At 50.3% G+C, this 18119-nt stretch overlaps 3 protein-coding genes across 3 annotated transcripts in view; 1 reads left to right on the top strand and 2 right to left on the bottom strand.

The window, feature by feature from the left end:
* pdcd11 (programmed cell death 11) overlaps positions 1 to 1979 on the bottom strand; it is a 43809-nt gene extending 41830 nt beyond the window's left edge. The window contains 4 exon segments of the mRNA XM_055646523.1: positions 310 to 417; positions 1116 to 1274; positions 1409 to 1708; positions 1911 to 1979. Of these exon segments, the coding sequence (XP_055502498.1) occupies positions 310 to 417; positions 1116 to 1274; positions 1409 to 1708; positions 1911 to 1979 (636 nt within the window).
* On the top strand, positions 1353 to 4630 carry atp5md (ATP synthase membrane subunit k). The gene is made up of 4 exons (XM_055647122.1): positions 1353 to 1502; positions 2770 to 2871; positions 3770 to 3874; positions 4481 to 4630. The coding sequence occupies exons 2-3, from the start codon at positions 2785 to 2787 to the stop codon at positions 3866 to 3868; spliced, it is 186 nt and encodes a 61-aa protein (XP_055503097.1). The 5' UTR covers positions 1353 to 1502; positions 2770 to 2784; the 3' UTR covers positions 3869 to 3874; positions 4481 to 4630.
* Positions 4631 to 4921: 291 nt separating this feature from the next.
* On the bottom strand, positions 4922 to 17513 carry taf5 (TAF5 RNA polymerase II, TATA box binding protein (TBP)-associated factor). The gene is given in 11 exon segments (XM_055647121.1): positions 4922 to 5790; positions 6543 to 6720; positions 6800 to 6977; positions 8350 to 8514; positions 9031 to 9160; positions 10097 to 10217; positions 11759 to 11894; positions 14194 to 14357; positions 15242 to 15557; positions 16832 to 17248; positions 17250 to 17513. Coding segments are annotated over 11 exon segments (2286 nt in total). The 5' UTR covers position 17513; the 3' UTR covers positions 4922 to 5572.
* Between the last annotated feature and the right edge of the window lie 606 nt (positions 17514 to 18119).

The raw sequence follows: 18119 nt of genomic DNA, 5'->3' as shown, positions 1-18119 counted from the left end.
AGAATGAAGTTCCCTTTATTCCCCGACTACAGCAGAAAGCAATGTTATATTGTTGACAGCCGGCAGTACATTTGCAAATGGGGTCTCAAACGCACTTGTTGATTAGTTGGTGAAGGTGGATTGAAATTACGTGACATACGGAAATATTCAACCATGGATTCACAGTGAATGATTAAAAGTGAACACTACTAAACACTCTGACCGGCTGTATCGGCGACAGAAACCCAACATCCATCCGCACATTGGAAATCATCCTCCCATCTGTAAATTCCACTGCTGCTTCCCAGTTGCCTCATCTCCAGAACTTACATGAAACAAGTCATCCTCTTCCTCCTTCCTCTTGCTCTTCCCTGCTGCAGCCTTCCTCTGTATCCCCCCACGGGGAAAGCTCTCATCTTCTGCAGCCATTGTCAACACCTGGAGAGGTAAAAACACATTTAGGCACATCCTCTTCACTGGTGACTGGCATTCTGGACTCTTACCAAGTTACTGAGACACCAGATGTAGTATTGGCACATAGTGTGGTCTGGCAGCCAGATCAAATGGATTGGAGCTATCGAGTCACACAGCACAAAACAGACTCACAGCCCAACTTGCCGATGCTGACCAAGATGCCCACCATCTCCACTAGTCCCACCTGCCCACGATTGACCAATACCCCTCTAAACCTTTCCTATGCATGTACCTTTCTAAATGACTTCCAAATGTTGTTGTAGTGTCTGCCTCAATTACTTCGTCTGGCAGCTCATTCCATATACTTTCCACCGTCTGTGTACAAATGTTGCCTCTCAGTTTCCTAACCTTTCCCTCTAACCTTAAAACTCCGGCTCCGAATTCTACGACCTTGGGGTAAAAGACCGTTAATTCGCCCTATCTATTCCCACCATGGAGGGAACGTAAACCGAAGATCGTGCATTGAACGGCCTGTTCCTGTGATGTACAACTAACGAGGGGGCGAATGGCCTCTTCCTCCTGCTCCGCCCCAATGCCGGGGGCTGCGATCCCCCTCGTCCGCCCACGCAGGTCTCCTGCTCCTTTCCCCCTCCCCGCGACCCTCTCGTCTCCCTGCTCCCTGCTCCCTGCTCCCTGGCCTCAGGCCCTTGGATCCTCCTCACCAAAGATCCTAGAGGAGCCCGGCCGCTCACATGGACATCGCCATGACTCCGACCCCCGGAAGGACTTCTGGTCGCAGCACAAACACTTCCGGGGCCCTGCAGACTCCGCGGCCTCGCCCAATCAGCGACGGGCCGATCCTGTGTGACGTCGCTCTCCTCCTATCGCGCGGTCTTACAGTCGATGGGCGGGACCTTCAGTCATTAGCCAATGGCTGTCGAGGGGCGGGAGCGCTCGGTCCGAGCGGCCCAATGGGAGGTGGCGCCAGTCCCGGTCATGGTGATTGACTCCTCGCCCGCCCAATAGGCGCTGCCGTGGGCTGGGATTTCCGGCGCCGCTTCTGAAACCCGGGCGGGCCTGTGAAGGACGTTGGCGGCGGCGGAGTGAAGGTGAGAGCCGGCGGCCTGGGCCTGGGCAAGGTCCGGGTCTGATGGTGCCCTGGGCCTGGCCGGGGGAAGGTCCGCTGGAACCGAAACGAACCTGCGGGAGGGGCCGGGCTACCGGCGCGACAGCCGGCGACACCGCTGGGCCTCAGTCGCCGGGGGACCAGGCCGGCACCACACCCGCCCCGCAGGGTTCGGCCCCGGACTGACCACTGGGAGAAGGGAGAGGTTCAGCCGTTCCCACCCTGAGGACGGAGATCAGAAACTCCCCACTCCTGGGGGAATTCTCCACTGCATCACCTCACTCCCTGGGGAGAGGCCTCTGTCCAGCACCCCACCCCAATGTTAGAGGTTAGAGTGGTGGGGTTGAGGTGAGGTCTTCTCTCTGGCACCCCACCCCTGGGGGATCTCTACCGCCCAGCACTCCATGGTGCGGGGGGGCTTCTGTCCAGCATTCCACCCTTGGAGGAACTCCTGTAGCATTGTACCCTTGGGGAAATTATCCCCAGTACCACCCCACCCCTGGGGGTGCCTCACCCCTGTACCGCCTCACCCCCTGCGGCAAGTCTCCCCTGCAGAATCCTATCCCTGGTCTGACCCTCTGCCAAGGGATGCATCCTCACTGATGGTTGGAGGTATGTGTGTTTATTTATCATTTGGACCCCTTGAGGTCCAAACGTCATTTCGTTTGGACCTCAAGGGGTCCAAATGATAAATAAATTGTATCTTGAAAAAAAAAAAAAAATGAAATGATTCAATTAATTGTCATTGTCAGTGTACAGTACAGAGACAACGAAATGCATTTTTAGCAGGAAAGGCCCCGCGCCTGCCGCCGTAATACATTCCATTACACACAGCAAAGGTGGCGTGAAGTGTCTGCCCCTACTAAGACAACCAGTATGTAACAGGATTTGACCGGCTACCTTCGGTCGCCAGCCGAACTCTTAGCCCATTGTGCTATCTGTCGTCTTTGTATCTTGTTGTTGAGGAAAGGCCCCAGTTAAGCTGTCCTCCCTCTAAGCAACCTGTAACCGTGTGTGCATCAGTCAGTTCTCCTCGGTGCTAACTCCGTCCCGTTGAGCTGCAGTATTCTGGTCCTGGTAACATTCCCTCGACCTCCCACAGTCTCTCCACAACAATCTCATCTTTCATGTGCAGAGCGGAGCAGTATGTGTCCGGCTGCAGAGCAAACTAATGGGCTACACACTCAGACCACGATGCTGAGATGATCATTGCAATGCTTGATGTAACCCATCTTTTTATTCCTCTGCAGCCTGTGTCAGTCAGAATGGCGGGTCATGATGTGCCCGGTCAGCACCAGTTCACTGGATTCTACAAGTACTTCAATGCCTACTCTATCACAGGCAGGAGGAACGTGAGTACTGGGACAGTGACACAGGAGGCAGGGGTCTGCATGGTTGGCTGCGAGATCCCCCCGACGTCTTCTCCCTCGCCCCGTCCCCTTCCACCCACACTCATCCCTCCCCTTCCACCCATATCCCTCTCCCTCCTTCACATTTTACTCCTCCTTATCAGACACCCTTTGGTCTCCTTTGCACCTCATGTTTTTGTCTTTTTTTTGCACTAATGTGATTGTTAATTTATTGAATTTTTATTTATTACATATTATGTTAACAGGCCTGTTAAGCTGCTGCAAGTAAAAATGTCTTTGTTCTGTTGTTGGTACAAATGACAATTTAACACTTTAGACTTGTCACAATCTCCACACATTTGCCAATCACCCCCCCCCCCCACTCGCCTGTATCCATCTATCACTTGCATGGCTTTGCCGCACAACTATTTTTCTTGTCCAGCTTTCTCCCCCAACTATCAGGCTGACCCAAAATGTCACCTGTTTATTTCTCCAGCACTGTGTTTTGCTCAGGATTCCAGCATCTGTAATTCCTTGTATTGAGATTGATTGATGTTGTTAGCTAGATGTCGGAGATCCTGAACAAGGCAGTGATGAAGATCGATCACCCGTTCACACTAGTTCTGTTATCCCACCTTTGATCCTCTCCCTACCCACTGGGGGCAGTTTACAGAAGTCTAACAATTAACAGGCCTACATGTCTTTGGGATATGGGAGGAAACCAGAGAACCCGGAGGCAACCCACGCTGTCTTAGGGAGAACTGCAAACTCCACACAGACAGCAACTGAGATCAGGATCAAACCCGGATCTCTGGTACTGTGAGGCAGCGGCTCTCCCCACGGCATCACGGTGCCATTAAGGAGCATTTTTCTGACCTCGCTCTGTTTTTCATCCTCACAGTACGTGCTGGTTACGTACGCAGGGATCGCGTCACTCATATTATTCTTCAAACTGCGATCAAAGAAGAAGGCACCACCGGCAATCGCAGACCAGAAATGATGTGCGGTGAGGATTTTCATTTACAGCTGTTTTTTTAGACAATAAAATGCCAGTTCGCACATTGTTCCTTGCTGTCAGTGTCTAATGTGGATAGTTCTAGATCGTGCTTAAGAGCTCAACTGCCTAATTTAATGTTTTTAGTAATCTTTTGATAATAAAAATGTAAATGAATTAAATCTAGTTTTTAAATTACAAAATAAGTATTGACAATAATTAATTAATGGGATGACAGAGGGCGATTTAAGCTCCTACACTGTCCGATCACAGCCATTTTTGTTATTAGTTTGTGAGGGAGTTATAATCTGTCTAATCCATGGCAGGGCAGTGTAGGAGCTTTATTATGTATCTAATGGGTGCCTGCTCTGTCCTATGAAGGCCAACATGCAATTTGCTTTCTTCACTGCCTGCTGTACCTGCATGTTTACTTTCAGTGACTGGTGTACAAGGACACCCAAGTCCCGTTGCACCTCCCCTTTTCATAATCTAACATTCAGATAATATTCTGCTGCCTTGTTCTTCCTTTGATTCAGCTTGGCTCCAGAAGCCTGTCTTAAGACAAGTTCATCCCCTGCATTACTAATGTCTTATTCACCTCTTTCTGATTTATTTCAGGGTCATTTCAGCGAGGGTGTAATTATGAAATTAAGGAAGAGCATATGTCTTTTTTGTTGGACTTGTGGAAATATTTTAAACCTCTCCAATCGTGTCACTATGGTGTTGTAATGCAAGTTACCTAATGCAAGTAAATCTACTGGGAATCAACTTTGGCAGTGTTTCATTTTCAAATCAAAATTGTCCTGTCGAGTGGCGAGTTTCAGGTGTCAATGACCCATCCTCCCAGTTGTGCTCCCACATTCACTTACACACTCCCCACATGCTCACCAACTCTGATCCTTGTGCAGATGTGCAACTACTGGGCTTTAAAAGCAACAGTAAAGGGAGTGTAAGTTCCAACTAGGTGAAGTAGATTGTGTGCAAAACATTGATGGATCTTCCCTTTGCAAAGGGAAGATTTACTTCTCACTTAGCAGAAACATTTTCGGGATACCATGATGTATTTCAGTGTTTTATTGTAAATTTCATCAAAACTTTTAGAAAAAAACACAATGAGGGACAAATTTCTCATTCACATTCTTTCAAAATATCTGTGCGGCAACGTGTCGCGAATGTGGCGGAGGCTGATCACCTCAGCGTGGGAGGGAAAGGCAAGAAAAGGCTGATCTCTGTGGGCAGGAGAGGCTGATCACCTCGGTGTGGGAGGGGCTGAGGCTAGATGAGGCTGGTCACCTTGGTGCGGGCTGGGTACGTAAGGGAATGCCACGGATACCGTGGAAATAGCTGCATCCTTTGTTCGTTCTGAGAACCACGTGGGGGTTGGGGGAACAAGGATGGGTAAAGGCAGGTTTTTATCCTTGATCTGTAATCTGTGGCAGTCAGAAGGTCACGCTAGCACGGGGCAGGGCTGGTCACACACTCTTGCAGGGGGGAGGGGGGGTTGAAGGGGCATCAGTGGGTTGTACACCCCTGGACCAGCCAGTGACAGCGAGGGAGAGTCACTACAAGTAGTACGGCCCTGGGCCAGCGATGAGGGGAGTGGTCACAGGAGGGATCGGTCACTGTGGGTTGCGGGCCCCGGGGATGAGGAGTAGAGTCACTGCGGGTTGTATGGCCCTGGGCAAGGGTGTCAGTGCTGTGAGCGGCCCATCACTGGGGATTGTAGGCCCCGGCAGCCAACAACAGGTTGCGGCGGGTGAAGTGCAGGCCGATGACTGGCGTGGACTTGGTCATGTAGGAGCCCAGCAGCAGCTCCTGTGAGTTGTCGGCCAGGTTGATGTGGCCGGTGGCAGTGCTAAAATCGTCCGTCTCCAGATCCTCAAAGGCCTTGATCGTATCCCACATCTTCACCGTGTGATCCATGGAGCCTGCAACAACAAAGCACGAGTCAGGCATTCCCTGCACATCCATGGAGCCCCCAGTTTCACCAGTGGGTACTGCGACCAGGACCCATATTCATCACTCCAGCCTGCCACCATCTGGGCTGTATCATTGAGTGTTCACACACTGTACACTCTGGCAATTGCCCATGATCTGTAGTGCATATTCCATCCTACCGTCTCAGCAATACTGTCCCATGCAATAAACTCCAAAGGGTGTTGTAACCGCAGAAGTACAGCAGTGAATTTACACAGTGCAATCCCACAAATACCAACATGACAACTGCATGCAGGAAAACTGGCAGTCCGCTACCCAACTATTCAAAAATGTCAATAGTTCGGCACCTACTTCACCAGGTGTTTATTTCCCCGGGTCCTTGCACTGGGGCACCAGTTCCCGTGCTTCTTTTAACACACTGGGGTCGAGGTCGAGACCCAGTCTGAAGAAGGGTCTCGACCCAAAACGTCACCCATTCCTTCTCTCCAGAGATGCTGCTGAGTTACTCCAGCATTTTGTGTCTAGCATCCGTAAGGATCCGTTCATGTGCTATATTGTAATATATTCTACGTAGTCCAGATCCCTTTGTTCTACAACATTTCCCAGGACCCTACCATTCAGAGTCCCATAACTGAACATGCCAATGGGAAAATGCCTATCACCACCTTAGAACAGACGGGAATGTTGATCTTCACGGAAGATCCCACCCTGCCCCCGAATTGCAAGAGATGAAGGGTCTCACCTGAGGCTAGTATCTCGCCGTCCCGACTGAACTTGAGAGAGTAGACGGTGTCCGTGTGGCCGTTTAGCTCCCCCACCAGCAGCCCGTGCCCGATGTCCCACAGCAGCACCCGTCCGTCCGTGGCGCCTGACGCCAGGTACCTGCCGCTGGGAGAAAACGCCAGCGAGTGGATCGGCCCCTAGCGTGAGAAATGAGAGGCCGTTACTAACGCCCGTCTCGGCCAGGTCCCTGCCAGCCACCCGTGCCGGGCTGCCCACCTTGTGTCCAGTCAGGATTCGCACGCAGTTGCCGTTCAGAACGTCCCAGAGCCGGATGGTCCTGTCTGCAGATCCAGTTGCCACGTAGTTGGAGTTGGGGTGAAATCTGGTGCAGGTGACATCAGAGAGATGACCAGAGAAGATTCGCAGAGGCTGGTAGTGGTCTGTCACCCAGAGCCTGGCGGGTGGAACATCACAATGTGATGATCATGTTCACGGCACATTCACATAAATACACAGGTCACGGCAACTCAGTCAAAAACAGCAATTTGCGTTTACTGAGCCCTTAGTATGCAGATTTATAAAATCACAAGAGGTGTAGATAAAGTGGACAGTCATCTAAGGTGCCCAGAAAGATTTAATAGGAACATGACAGGCAAACCTTTCCACTCAAAAGGGTGGTAGCTATATGGAATGAGCTGTAGTTAAGGCAGGCACAACATTTAAAAGACAGCTGGGACAGGTACATAGATAGGAACATTTGAGAACGATATGGGTCAAACGTGAGCCGGCAGAACAAACATTAATGGACACCTTGGTCGGAATGGATGAGTTGGGCCAAATGCCTGTTCTGTATGACTAACTTGAAGGGCAATGTTTTCAGTTAGATGGTGAGTATATGGAACGAGCTGCCAGAGGAGGCAAGTACAATAACATTTAAAAGACATTTGGGCAGCTATATGGATAGAGAGAAGAAACAAAGGAATTGCAAATGTTAGAAAGTTGAGCAAAACAAAGTGTTGGAGTAACACAAAATTGCTGGAGAAACTCAGCGGGTGCAGCAGCATCTATGGAGCGAAGAAAATAGGCCGAAACCCTTCTTCAGACTGATGGGGGGTGGGGTGGGAGGGGAGAAGGAAGGAAAGGGGGAGGAGGAGGAGCCCGAGAGCGGGGGGGGGGGGGGGGGGTGGGAGGAGACAGCTCGAGGGTTAAGGAAGGGGAGGAGACAGCTCGGGCTAGCAAAATTAAGGATCCCATGTTGGAGTAACTCAGAGGGTCAGGCAACATCTCTGGTCGACATGGATAGACAAGATTTTGGGTCGGGAACCTTCAGAGATACGTGGATATGAAAGGCTCGGGGAAATCTGGGTTAAACACGGGCAGGAACCTTATCTGGTTGGGCCAAATGGCCTGTTTACGTTCTGCATGTCATACTACTTCAAGATGCTTTCCAAGTAAATGGTAAGTTAAATGTTGACACAAAATGTTGGAGTGACTCAGTGGGTCAGACAGCATTTCTGGAGAAAAAGGATGGGTGATGTTTTGGGTCAAGACCATTCTTCAGACTGTCCGACCCAAAACGTCACCCGTCCTTTTTCTCCAGAGATGTTGCTCGATCTGCTGGGCTACTACAGCACGTTGTGTCTATCATTGTTATAACCCAGCATGTGCTGTTCATTGTTTTTCTTTAGATGTTGGTGCTAATGCAAGTGCAGGGAGATGGGATTTACACAGGAGGCTGCCACTTGTCAGCATGAACATAGTGGGGTGGGCGATGTGACTCAGACACAACGCACCGCCAGTCATGGTTCAGACACACACACACTCACCGTGCCACTCGATCGTGGCCCCCTGAAATGAAGTAGTAGCCGTATGGAGAGAACTGGGTGTCCCACACCGGGTAGTTATGTCCCTTGTAACCCACCAGGCAGGTGAAGGTTTGTAGACTCCACAGCCTCACCGTCCCGTCTTCCGAGCTGGACAGAAGGTAGTTCCTGAAGAACAAAAGTGAACAGTGTCACTCACAATAGCCCACGGCCACAGAATGTTTCTGTCATTATCCTACCTGCTAACTGCATGTCAATTGTTGCACTTCGTTTATGAGTCAAAAACCCGCCAATGAGACTGACGGGGCTGCTGTTAGGTAGTGCCATAGACTTGATGGGCCAAGTATTCTGTACTCTGGTTTGTGTCCCCCTCCCCCCCCCACCCCCCGTGGGTCGGTTGGTTAATTGGCTGCTGCGAATTTCCCCTGGAGTGTGGGTGAGGTAGAATCTGAGAGGGGGTAGTTGACGGGAATGTGGGGAGAATTTAAAAGTAGGGTCAATATAAATGAATTGTTGATGGTTGGAGTGGACTCAGTGGGTCGAAGGGCCTATTTCCCTGCTGTATCACTCTGACAATATCATCATCACAAACGTTGGACTAAATTTATGCATCAATCAACATCCACAAAACAATTAGCTGACCAAGAGCACAACGTTGTATCTAAGAGTTTCCAGGCGCCTCACCTGTCGGGACTAAAGCTGGTGCCGTACACGGGGCCACCATGTCCCAGTAACATTTTAAACTCGCAGGCAGACTTCTCATCCATTATTCTCTCCAGCACGTCCTCAGATTCCTTGTCGATTAAACTGAGATCTGCAGGTGTTGGATAAAACACTCAGTGAGACTGCTGTTTGCACCCATACTGAGAACAAGGGCCAACACACCCTCCCCCTGCCACCACCCTCACTCTGCCACCACCCTCATTCACTCCCCAACTGGACCAGACACATTTCACAAAAACTCAGCCCTCTCCAAGGGAGAGGCGAGTCCTTCACCGCTACTTATACCTCTCACTTCAAACCGTGTGCCAGAGAAATGCAGAGCTCCACACTACTACTGTGCACAGCTGGAGGTATGGAGAATCTACAGGCAAAATCTCCCTGGGAAACAAAGTCTTGGGAAAACCCATGGAGGGAGGAGACATTTGCAGAATAGCAAGTCACTAGCCATCCTGCAGCCAGCTCCTTGTGTGGGGGTGGCAGGGGTGGGGACAGGAGGAATATGGGGAGCACAACACAGAGTCTATTGACAAAGCCAGTGTAAGTGAGGTGTGATGATAAACAGCGGTTTGTGTCTAAGGAGCAGAACATGATTCTAGCTCAGTGAGCTGTCAAACCTGGCCTGAAAGAACAACGGAAAGGAGGCTAGGAAGCGTGAAAATACCCATGAAGAGACCCTGCACAGTTTTGTACAACACATAGGTACCATGGCTTAAGAAATTCTATCAAAATTAGATAGGCATGTGGATATGCAGGCTGAGGAGATTAATTTAACTTGGATTCATTTTTGGCATGGACATTGTGGGCTAAAGGGCCTGTTGCTGCGCTGTTCTATACTGGTGTCTGTGGAATGAACAAGCCTACGGAGGGGAATGGGACAATAAGCAATATGGGGAAGATCATTTAACAGTGCATCATAGCCACCACTCTTGCAGTCCCAGCTGCCAGTTGGACCAGTTCCGTTTCCCACTACAATCTCACAGCCACAGGCAGACTGCCAAAGCCGGATCCCGGGTTCCGCATGCTTTACCCGTAGCCCCTTTGACGCTCCGCAGCTTCTTCGGCGTGGCGCTCCACACCCTCACGGTGGAATCGGCGAACCCGCCCGCGATCAGACTGGAATCGTCGGTGAAATCGACCGCAGTGAGACCCTGGACCAGTAACAGAACGGCAGTGATCAGAGACCAGGCAGACCACACGCAAAGTTGGAAGATGCAGTGTGCACAGAATCCCCAATGCAACCAAGGTAGTGTACAGATTGAGCAACTCCAATTTTACCTTTAATGCTTCGTCACGCAATCAGGCCTTTTGGCCCATCGAATCCCTGCCAACCCTCAGCGCCCATTTGCACTAACCTATTCCCATCAACTCCCATGCTTCTACAACTGGGGGACAACTAACTCACCAATCTGCATGTCTTTGGGAGGAAAATACTGCACCCATGTATACCCACATGGTCACTGGGAAAACGTGCAAACTCCACACAAACAGCACTCAGGGTCAGGATCGAACCCAAACACTGGAGCTGTAAGGCAGCGGCTCTACCTGCTCTGCCTCTATGCTGCCCATAATTAAGCATTATATGAAGATTCACTTTTAACCCATTTAGTAATCGTTCTCCCCAGGAACACATTCTATCATGCTGCTGCACGTTCAATAGGATCATGCCTCTTCCTCATGAAGTTTGCCCTGGTTCACAATATCCCTTGATTCCTAAACCTTCCTGGATCTCACTCGACAACAAGAAGCAGTCCACCTCAGTTCAAACTTCCAAACTCCTTTAAGTATGAAGATTTCATGTCCTAAACAGTAACTCCTGGTGCTGAGAATTTTAGACGGCATTCATCATTTTGCTTATTTCAGTGAGATTTTCCCGTGTTCTTCGTGGCTTTGCACCTTAGTTTACCAGAGCACACATACAGATGGCACAAATCAGCGATTTCACCTTCATTAGACCATAGAACAGCACAGTACCAGAACAGGCCCTTTGGCCCACAATATCTGTGGACAACGTAATGCCAAGCCCAACTCTTATCTACCAGCACATAACCCATATCACTCCATTCCTTGCATATCCATGTGTCAATCCAAAATGCTTTTAAACACCATTATCATATCTGCTTATATCACCACCCTTGGCAGATTGGTCCAGGCACTCAACTATGTAAAAATACTTTCCCTGCACATCTCCTTTAAACTTTGAAAATATACAATCTGTCCCCCAAAGCACACTAAATATCTTTTCCAGGGAACACCGTACACCTGGACCTCTAACCAGCAGAATATCCTTCCCAACACATTGTGCACTGCTTTTTGTGAGGGCATGCATTAGTACAGTGCATCGGCACCTCTAAAAAGTTAAAAACTAGATTTTCACTTTTTTTTTGTTTAAAAGAGTATTTACTATTACAAAAAGTTAAAAAAATAAAATGTGTTCATTAATTAATGCATTACATAGTTATTAATTAATTAAATTAGACAGTCAGACCCCTAAATAGTTTAACAGCTTATAGGATGGCGATTTGCCGTAGACCCTAGGAAGGATGTGTGTCCCGGCATCTTTTTATCGACAAAAAGCACTGACACTGCAACACATCTGCTGCCCGCCACGGCAAGGAAAGGGCCTGATCAGAGGTGGTGATTCATCAGACATCACCGTTCTACTCCCACTTAGAAGGAGTACATCATTCACCTGATAGGCGTTGAGAAAGGTGTAAAAGCAGATGGAAGGCAGGCAGTCAGGACCGAGCTTCACCCTCTTCGTGGCTTCCTTCATTATCATGATCTTGTCCAACTTGTCAGAGTCCTTCAGCTCGGGAAGTGGAATTCTTCAGTAATAATAATAATAATAAATGTTATTTATGGGCGCCTTTCAAGAGTCTCAAGGACACCTTACAAAAATTTAGCAGGTAGAGAAAAACATGTAAGGGGAATGAAATAAATAGTAGAGACATGACTAGTACACAAAGTAAAGACAGAATTCAATACAAAACACAATATGAGGCAATGAATGCACAAATGAAAAGGGAGGGGGACGTGGGGCTAAGGATAGGCAGAGGTGAAAAGATGGGTCTTGAGGCGGGACTGGAAGATGGTGAGGGACACGGAATTGCGGATCAGTTGGGGGAGGGAGTTCCAGAGCCTGGGAGCTGCCCTGGAGAAGGCTCTGTCCCCAAAACTGCGGAGGTTGGACGTGGATGGAGAGGAGACCGGCTGATGTGGATCTGAGGGACTGTGAGGGTTGGTAGGGGGAGAGGAGGTCAGTGAGATATGGGGGGGCCAGATGGTGGAGGGCTTTGTAGGTGAGGATCAGGATTTTCTAGTTGATCCGGTGGGAGATGGGAAGCCAGTGAAGTTGTTTGAGGACTGGAGTGATGTGATGCCAGGATTTGGTGTGGGTGATGAGTCGGGCAGCTGCGTTCTGGACCAGTTGGAGTCGGTTGATGTAGGTGGAGCTGATGCCAAGGAGAAGCGAGTTGCAGTAGTCCAGTCGGGAGGAGATGAAGGCATGGATGAGTCTTTCAGCAGCGGGAGGTGTGAGAGAGGGTCTGAGTTTGGCGACGTTGCGGAGATGAAAGAAGGTTTTAATGACATGGCGGATGTGAGGCTCAAGGGAGAGGGTGGAATCAAAGATCACGCCAAGGTTGCGGGCCTGGGGAGATGGGGAGACAGTGGTGCCGTCGATGGTGAGAGTGGGGTTATTGATTTTGATCAGTAGGAAAGAAAGCAGTTAGACTTTCATTTATACCGTGGGACTGATTGTGATGTTTAACAGCTAAAGCAGTAATTTGAAAAGGAATTGCATCTAGTAATGCAGGAAAAGCAAGAGCCAGTTTTCAAAATTATCTTGTATAAACTATCTTCAGAACTAGGTAATCTTTGTTGATTAAATAAATGGCCTTGTAAACAACTCAATGGCACCAACAAGAACCACTATTTATATAGCACCTGTACCATAACAACATTTTCCCAAGACACTTGACAGAAATATTACGACACAGAGTAATGACCAGAGGGGACATTGGGAAAATATCCGAAAGCTAGACAACATTAACTAATGCAATTAAATGGAGAGAGGTTTAGGGAAAGAATTCCAGAAGTCAGGTCAACTGAATCACAGCTGGCTGGTTGCATCATGCCCTGGTTCGGTAAGGAGACTACAGAGAGTGGTGGATACTGCCTCACAGGTACTGACCTCCCCACCATCGAAGGGAACTACAGGAGGCGCTTCCACTAAGAGGCAGCCAATAGCATCAAACACCCACACCACCCTGGTCACGCTTTCATCTCGCTGCTACCATCAGGTAGAAAACTGTGACCTTCAGGTTCAAGAACAGAATCTTCCCAGCAACCACCAGAGTCTGAAGAAGGGTCTTGACCCGAAACATCACCCATTCCTTCTCTCCAGAGATACTGCCTGTCCTGCTGAGTGAGTTACTCCAGCATTTTGTCTACCTTCGATTTAAATCAGCATCTGCAGTTCTTTCCTACAGACTCTTGAACACTGCACACTAACCTCAGCATCGGTGAAATGCTTTGGTTGCACTACAGACAGTTTTTTGCACTGTATGGTTACCAGTCCAGTGGTTATTAATTAATTTCATTGATTTTTGTATATTGTACGTGTTATTGGGTTAGTGGGCGTGTGAAGTATGAATTTCATTGTCGGTACATATGTCAATTAAACATTTTGGACTTTATTAATGGTAGAGCAATTAAGTTTGAATAGCTGGCCAGAATGGAATTACAATATCAGAGGGTTGTGGGTTGAAGGAGGTTACAGATATGGCAGAGTTGCGAATGAGGAGAGATTTGAAAAACTAAGTATGGATGGAGCCAGTATAACTGACCAAAGATCTGGTAGTGATTGACTTGTTTGGGCACAGGATCTGACACTTAATTATTCCATGTGATACTGTGGAGCGAACAGCTCCTATGTTGTTCCTGCCATGGAGTGAGTGCAGCAAAAAGGTCTCAGAATGGAAGACGTCCCCCTGTCCCCATGAACACCATTGGTATTTTAAAACGCCTTCTCTTGATTCATTTAAAAAATGTCACTAACTGAGCGTTATAGCGGGGGACCAGGGCTGGTCTGGTCTACCCACTGTGATGGTGCCTGCCACGGACCTGTTCACTTGAGGAGCATTAGGGTCCTGCTTCTTGCTCTTGGCCCCCAGACTGTCCTTCTTCGGCTTCTTCTTCTTGGGTTTGCCCTCCTCATTCTCTCCTTCCTCATCTTCGTCATCCAGAGGCAGTTCAATCTCGGGCTCCTTCAGCAGCCCAAAGAACACCTGCCAAGATTTGTACAAGTTAGCTGAGCCCCGATTCCCCCCCCCCGTTCCCCACCTGTTCCCCACCCGAGTGGCCACATCTGCACTGTGGCTCCTCACACTGGCAGCTCAGAACAGCAATTAAAACAGACAACTCAGACAGCATCTCTGTGAGGAAGACAACAGTGACAAGCCCGAGCCTGACCTGCTCCATTCCCCCTCCCTAGTTTAGAGATGCAGCGTGGAAACAGGCCCTTTGGCCCACCAAGTCCGCGCTGACCAGCGATCACCAGTTCACTAGTTCTGTCCTGCACCTAAGGGACAATTTACAGAAGCCAATTAACCTATAAACGTGCACATCTTTGGAATATGGGAGAAAACCGGAGCACCCCGAGAAAACCCACGCGGTCACAGGGAGAACTTGCAAACTCCAGACACCATGTGTGGTCAGAATTGAACGCGGGTCTTTGGCGCTGTTAGGCACCAATTGTGCAGCTGCACAACTTCCCTCTCCTTAATATGGCAATCAAGGTCCTCAACCCATTAATCCATTAGATAACTGAAACGAGGCTCCAGGGTTCCCCACCCATACTGCAGAGATGGGGTGGTGTCCATGATTCCCCACCAACTTTACAGAGAAGGTCTACGGTCCTGGATTCCCCATAGATCCTGCAGAGAAGTAGTGGAGTCCAAGAGCCCACTCTGTGGAGATGGGGTGGGGGTCTATGAATCAACCCTGTGGAGATGGGATGGGGGTCTATGAGTCAACCCTGTGGAGATGGGGTGGGGTCTACGAGTTAACCCTGTGCAGAAGACATGGGGTCTATGAACCAACCGTGTGGAGAAAAGATGAGGTGTCAGAGTTCCACCCACCCTGCGGAGAGCGATCGTAACCCAGTCCACACCTTGGTTTTGTTTGCCTCCCTCTTGGCTTCGCCGGCCATCCCTCCGGAGGTCAGCTCGATCTGCTGCTTGCTCCTGGGCATGCCGTCGAAGACATCGATGAAGAGGTGCTCCTGCACAATGTTCCAGATCTGGTTGTTGTGTTGCTCCTGCAGGTGTCGCTTCAGGCACTGGTAAGAGTCCCGCGAGATGCGCAGCACAAACTTGCTGGTGCGGAAGTCCAGCACTGTCTCGTTGCCCTGCATGTGCTCCTTCTTGGACAGGCCGGCCAGCACCCGCAGGTCATCATGGTAGTAGCCTTCCTGATCTCCGTGGTACCTGTAATAAACCGTGCAGCAGGTTAACGGGGTGACAAAGGGCTGCAGTCATTTGTTTAATCTACCATACTGTGCTGTGCCATTGGGTGCACTACCTGGTGTCTTTGTATAGATTGATTGGACTAATGTATATAGTATTTGGCTGAATAGCATGCAAACAAAAGCTTGTACCCATTGATTAGTACGGGTGTCAGAAGATATGGGGAGATAGATCAGCCATGGCAGAGTAGACTTGATGGGCCGAATGGCCAAATTCTTATCACATGAACATTACAATAATAAGCCAATATCGAGTGCGAACCCTCCCATTCATGCTCCAAGGATTTACACACCACCATGTGTTACAAAGTAATGGAGCTGTACAGACCTAAACAGGTCCTTCGGCCCACCAAACTGTGTTGGCTGCTGACCTGAGGAAGAAGAGTCAGACATGTACTTTTGTGTACTAGTGCTTCAGTTACAGGTGCTTGCATACTATCAGCGTTATTCCACCTTAGTGTTCACAATGCACTGGGGCTGCTGACCTGTGGGAGTATCAGACTTGTGCACTAGAGCCCCAGCTCGAGGTTTACAGTGTTCACACTGTATTGGAGGCTGACCTGTGGAAGAGGTGTCAGATCTCCCACTCAGTTACAGGGGTTTACCCACTGACTGGAATACTGCAAACCAGACTGTGCACCTGATGACATGTGGAAGAAGTGTCAGACGCGTACTATTGTGCACGAGTGCTCCAGTTACAGGGGCTTACACATTTACACACTAAGTGCACACACCTCACTGTGCACACCACACCACACGCTCGAAGGGCCGAATGGCCTACTCCTGCACCTAATTTATATGTTTCTATGTGTATACACTGAAGGTACACACAAAATGCTGGAGTAACTCAGCGGGACAGGCAGCATCTCTGGAAAGAAGGAATGGGTGACGTTTCAGGTCGAAACCCTTCTTCAGATAATGTTTTGGGGCTAACCTTAGAAGAGATGCGAGACCTCTCATCTGGATACACGAGTTTATACACTATGGTGTACATTCCACACCACATTGTGTTGTCTGCTGACCTGAGGAAGAAGTGTCAGACTTGTGTACTATTATGTACCAGTACTCCAGCGCACCACTTAATAGGGATTACACGCTGACAGTTATATTCCACACACCACTGTACATTGGGGCTGACCTGTGGAAGAGGTGTCAGGCCCCCCCATCTGTGCTTGGGTTGCAGGGGTTTACACACTGAGTGTTATATCCCACACACCACACTGCATTGGGGCTGACCTATGGAAGAAGAGGCGGGCCTCCCGTTCGTGTTCGTTGTACACCAGCTCCAGGTAGAGGTGCACGAAGACCGGATAGAGGAGGCTGGCCAGCTCGGCCTTGAGCGCGTCCAGCGCCGCCTCGATGAAGGCCTTGAGGCCGCAGTAGTACTCCTCGTACAGGCTGGGGTCCCCCTGGTTGCTGTAGGCCGACAGCACCGAGCTGACGTCGGGCTGGTGCACGGAGTCGGATCCGCGGGGCCCGGCCGCCCGCAGAGCCTCGTCCGGCCCCTCCTGCACGCTCGCCTCCCGCCGCAGCGTCTCCTCCGCCTCACGGAAGCGGTTCTTCTTCAGGAACTGCAGCACGGCGAGCAGCGTGTGGCGTTCGCTCAGCTCGGTCCCGGGGGCGGGGGCAGGGGCGGGGGCGGCTCCAGCTCCCGGTCCCAGTCCCAGTCCCGGTCCCAGCTCCAACTCCCGGGCCCCCGCCAGGCCCAGCCCCGGCCCCGGCCCCTGGGCTCTCCGCCGCCTCTGCCTTCACCGCCAGCGTCGGCGACGGGCTGGGCGACGGCGAGGGTGCGGGGGATGCAGCGGGGACGGGCGCCGGGGAGGGGACGGGCACGGGAGCCGGGGCTGGGACCGCGGTGGCTGCGGGAGTTGCCCCTTCGCTCGGCGGCTCCGGCACCGCCGCCATCTTCACCACCATCTGCCGCTCTTTACGACACCCGCCCGCCCTTATTAACTCGAGCCCGCTGCGCTTTACGGCAGTGCTGGCAGGGCGGCCGCTCGGCCTTTGCGACAGTTAGGGCAGACATCAATTAAAGGCGCATGGACAATATTAGTCATGGAAAGAACTCGGAGAAAGTACCAAATAATTCCCTGCACAGAACCAGAGCTTAGTAATTCAAACAGAGGATAGATACAAAATGCTGGAGTAACTCAGCGGGGCAGGCAAAATCTCTGGAGAGAAGAAATGGGTGACATTTCGGATCGAGACCCTTCTTCAGAATTAAAACAGTGTGAGGGGATCCCACATCTATATACATACACCATTGCCACTCATATAGCCCCCCCTGGGGTGATCTTGCTTCCCTTGTTTGAGGGGTGTACGCACCGGACTCTGCCCTCAATGTACAGAAGCCTAAGGCCCTAAGACTGTGGTCCACCCCCACAGAGCCTTAGTGTTGGCCGCACCGAACTTCAATGCGTCCCTCAGCACATACTCCTGCAGCCTGCTAAAGAAATCAAGGGATATGGGGGGAAAGCAGAAACGGGGTGCTGAATTTAGTTGATCAGCCACGAGCATTTTGAAT

This window comes from Leucoraja erinacea, chromosome 15 (assembly GCF_028641065.1).
Source record: "Leucoraja erinacea ecotype New England chromosome 15, Leri_hhj_1, whole genome shotgun sequence".
Lineage (NCBI taxonomy): Eukaryota > Metazoa > Chordata > Chondrichthyes > Rajiformes > Rajidae > Leucoraja > Leucoraja erinaceus.
The sequence above is the reverse complement of the archived record's forward strand: the minus strand, read 5'-3'. Positions and strand labels throughout refer to the sequence as shown.

What these genes read in the sequence shown, in the direction of transcription:
- atp5md (XM_055647122.1), top strand. Translation starts at nt 2,785, where the DNA reads ATGGCGGGTCATGATGTGCCCGGTCAGCACCAGTTCACTGGATTCTAC. An exon ending in CTATCACAGGCAGGAGGAAC is followed by an intron (nt 2,872 to 3,769) that starts GTGAGTACTGGG and finishes TCATCCTCACAG; the next exon opens with TACGTGCTGGTTACGTACGC.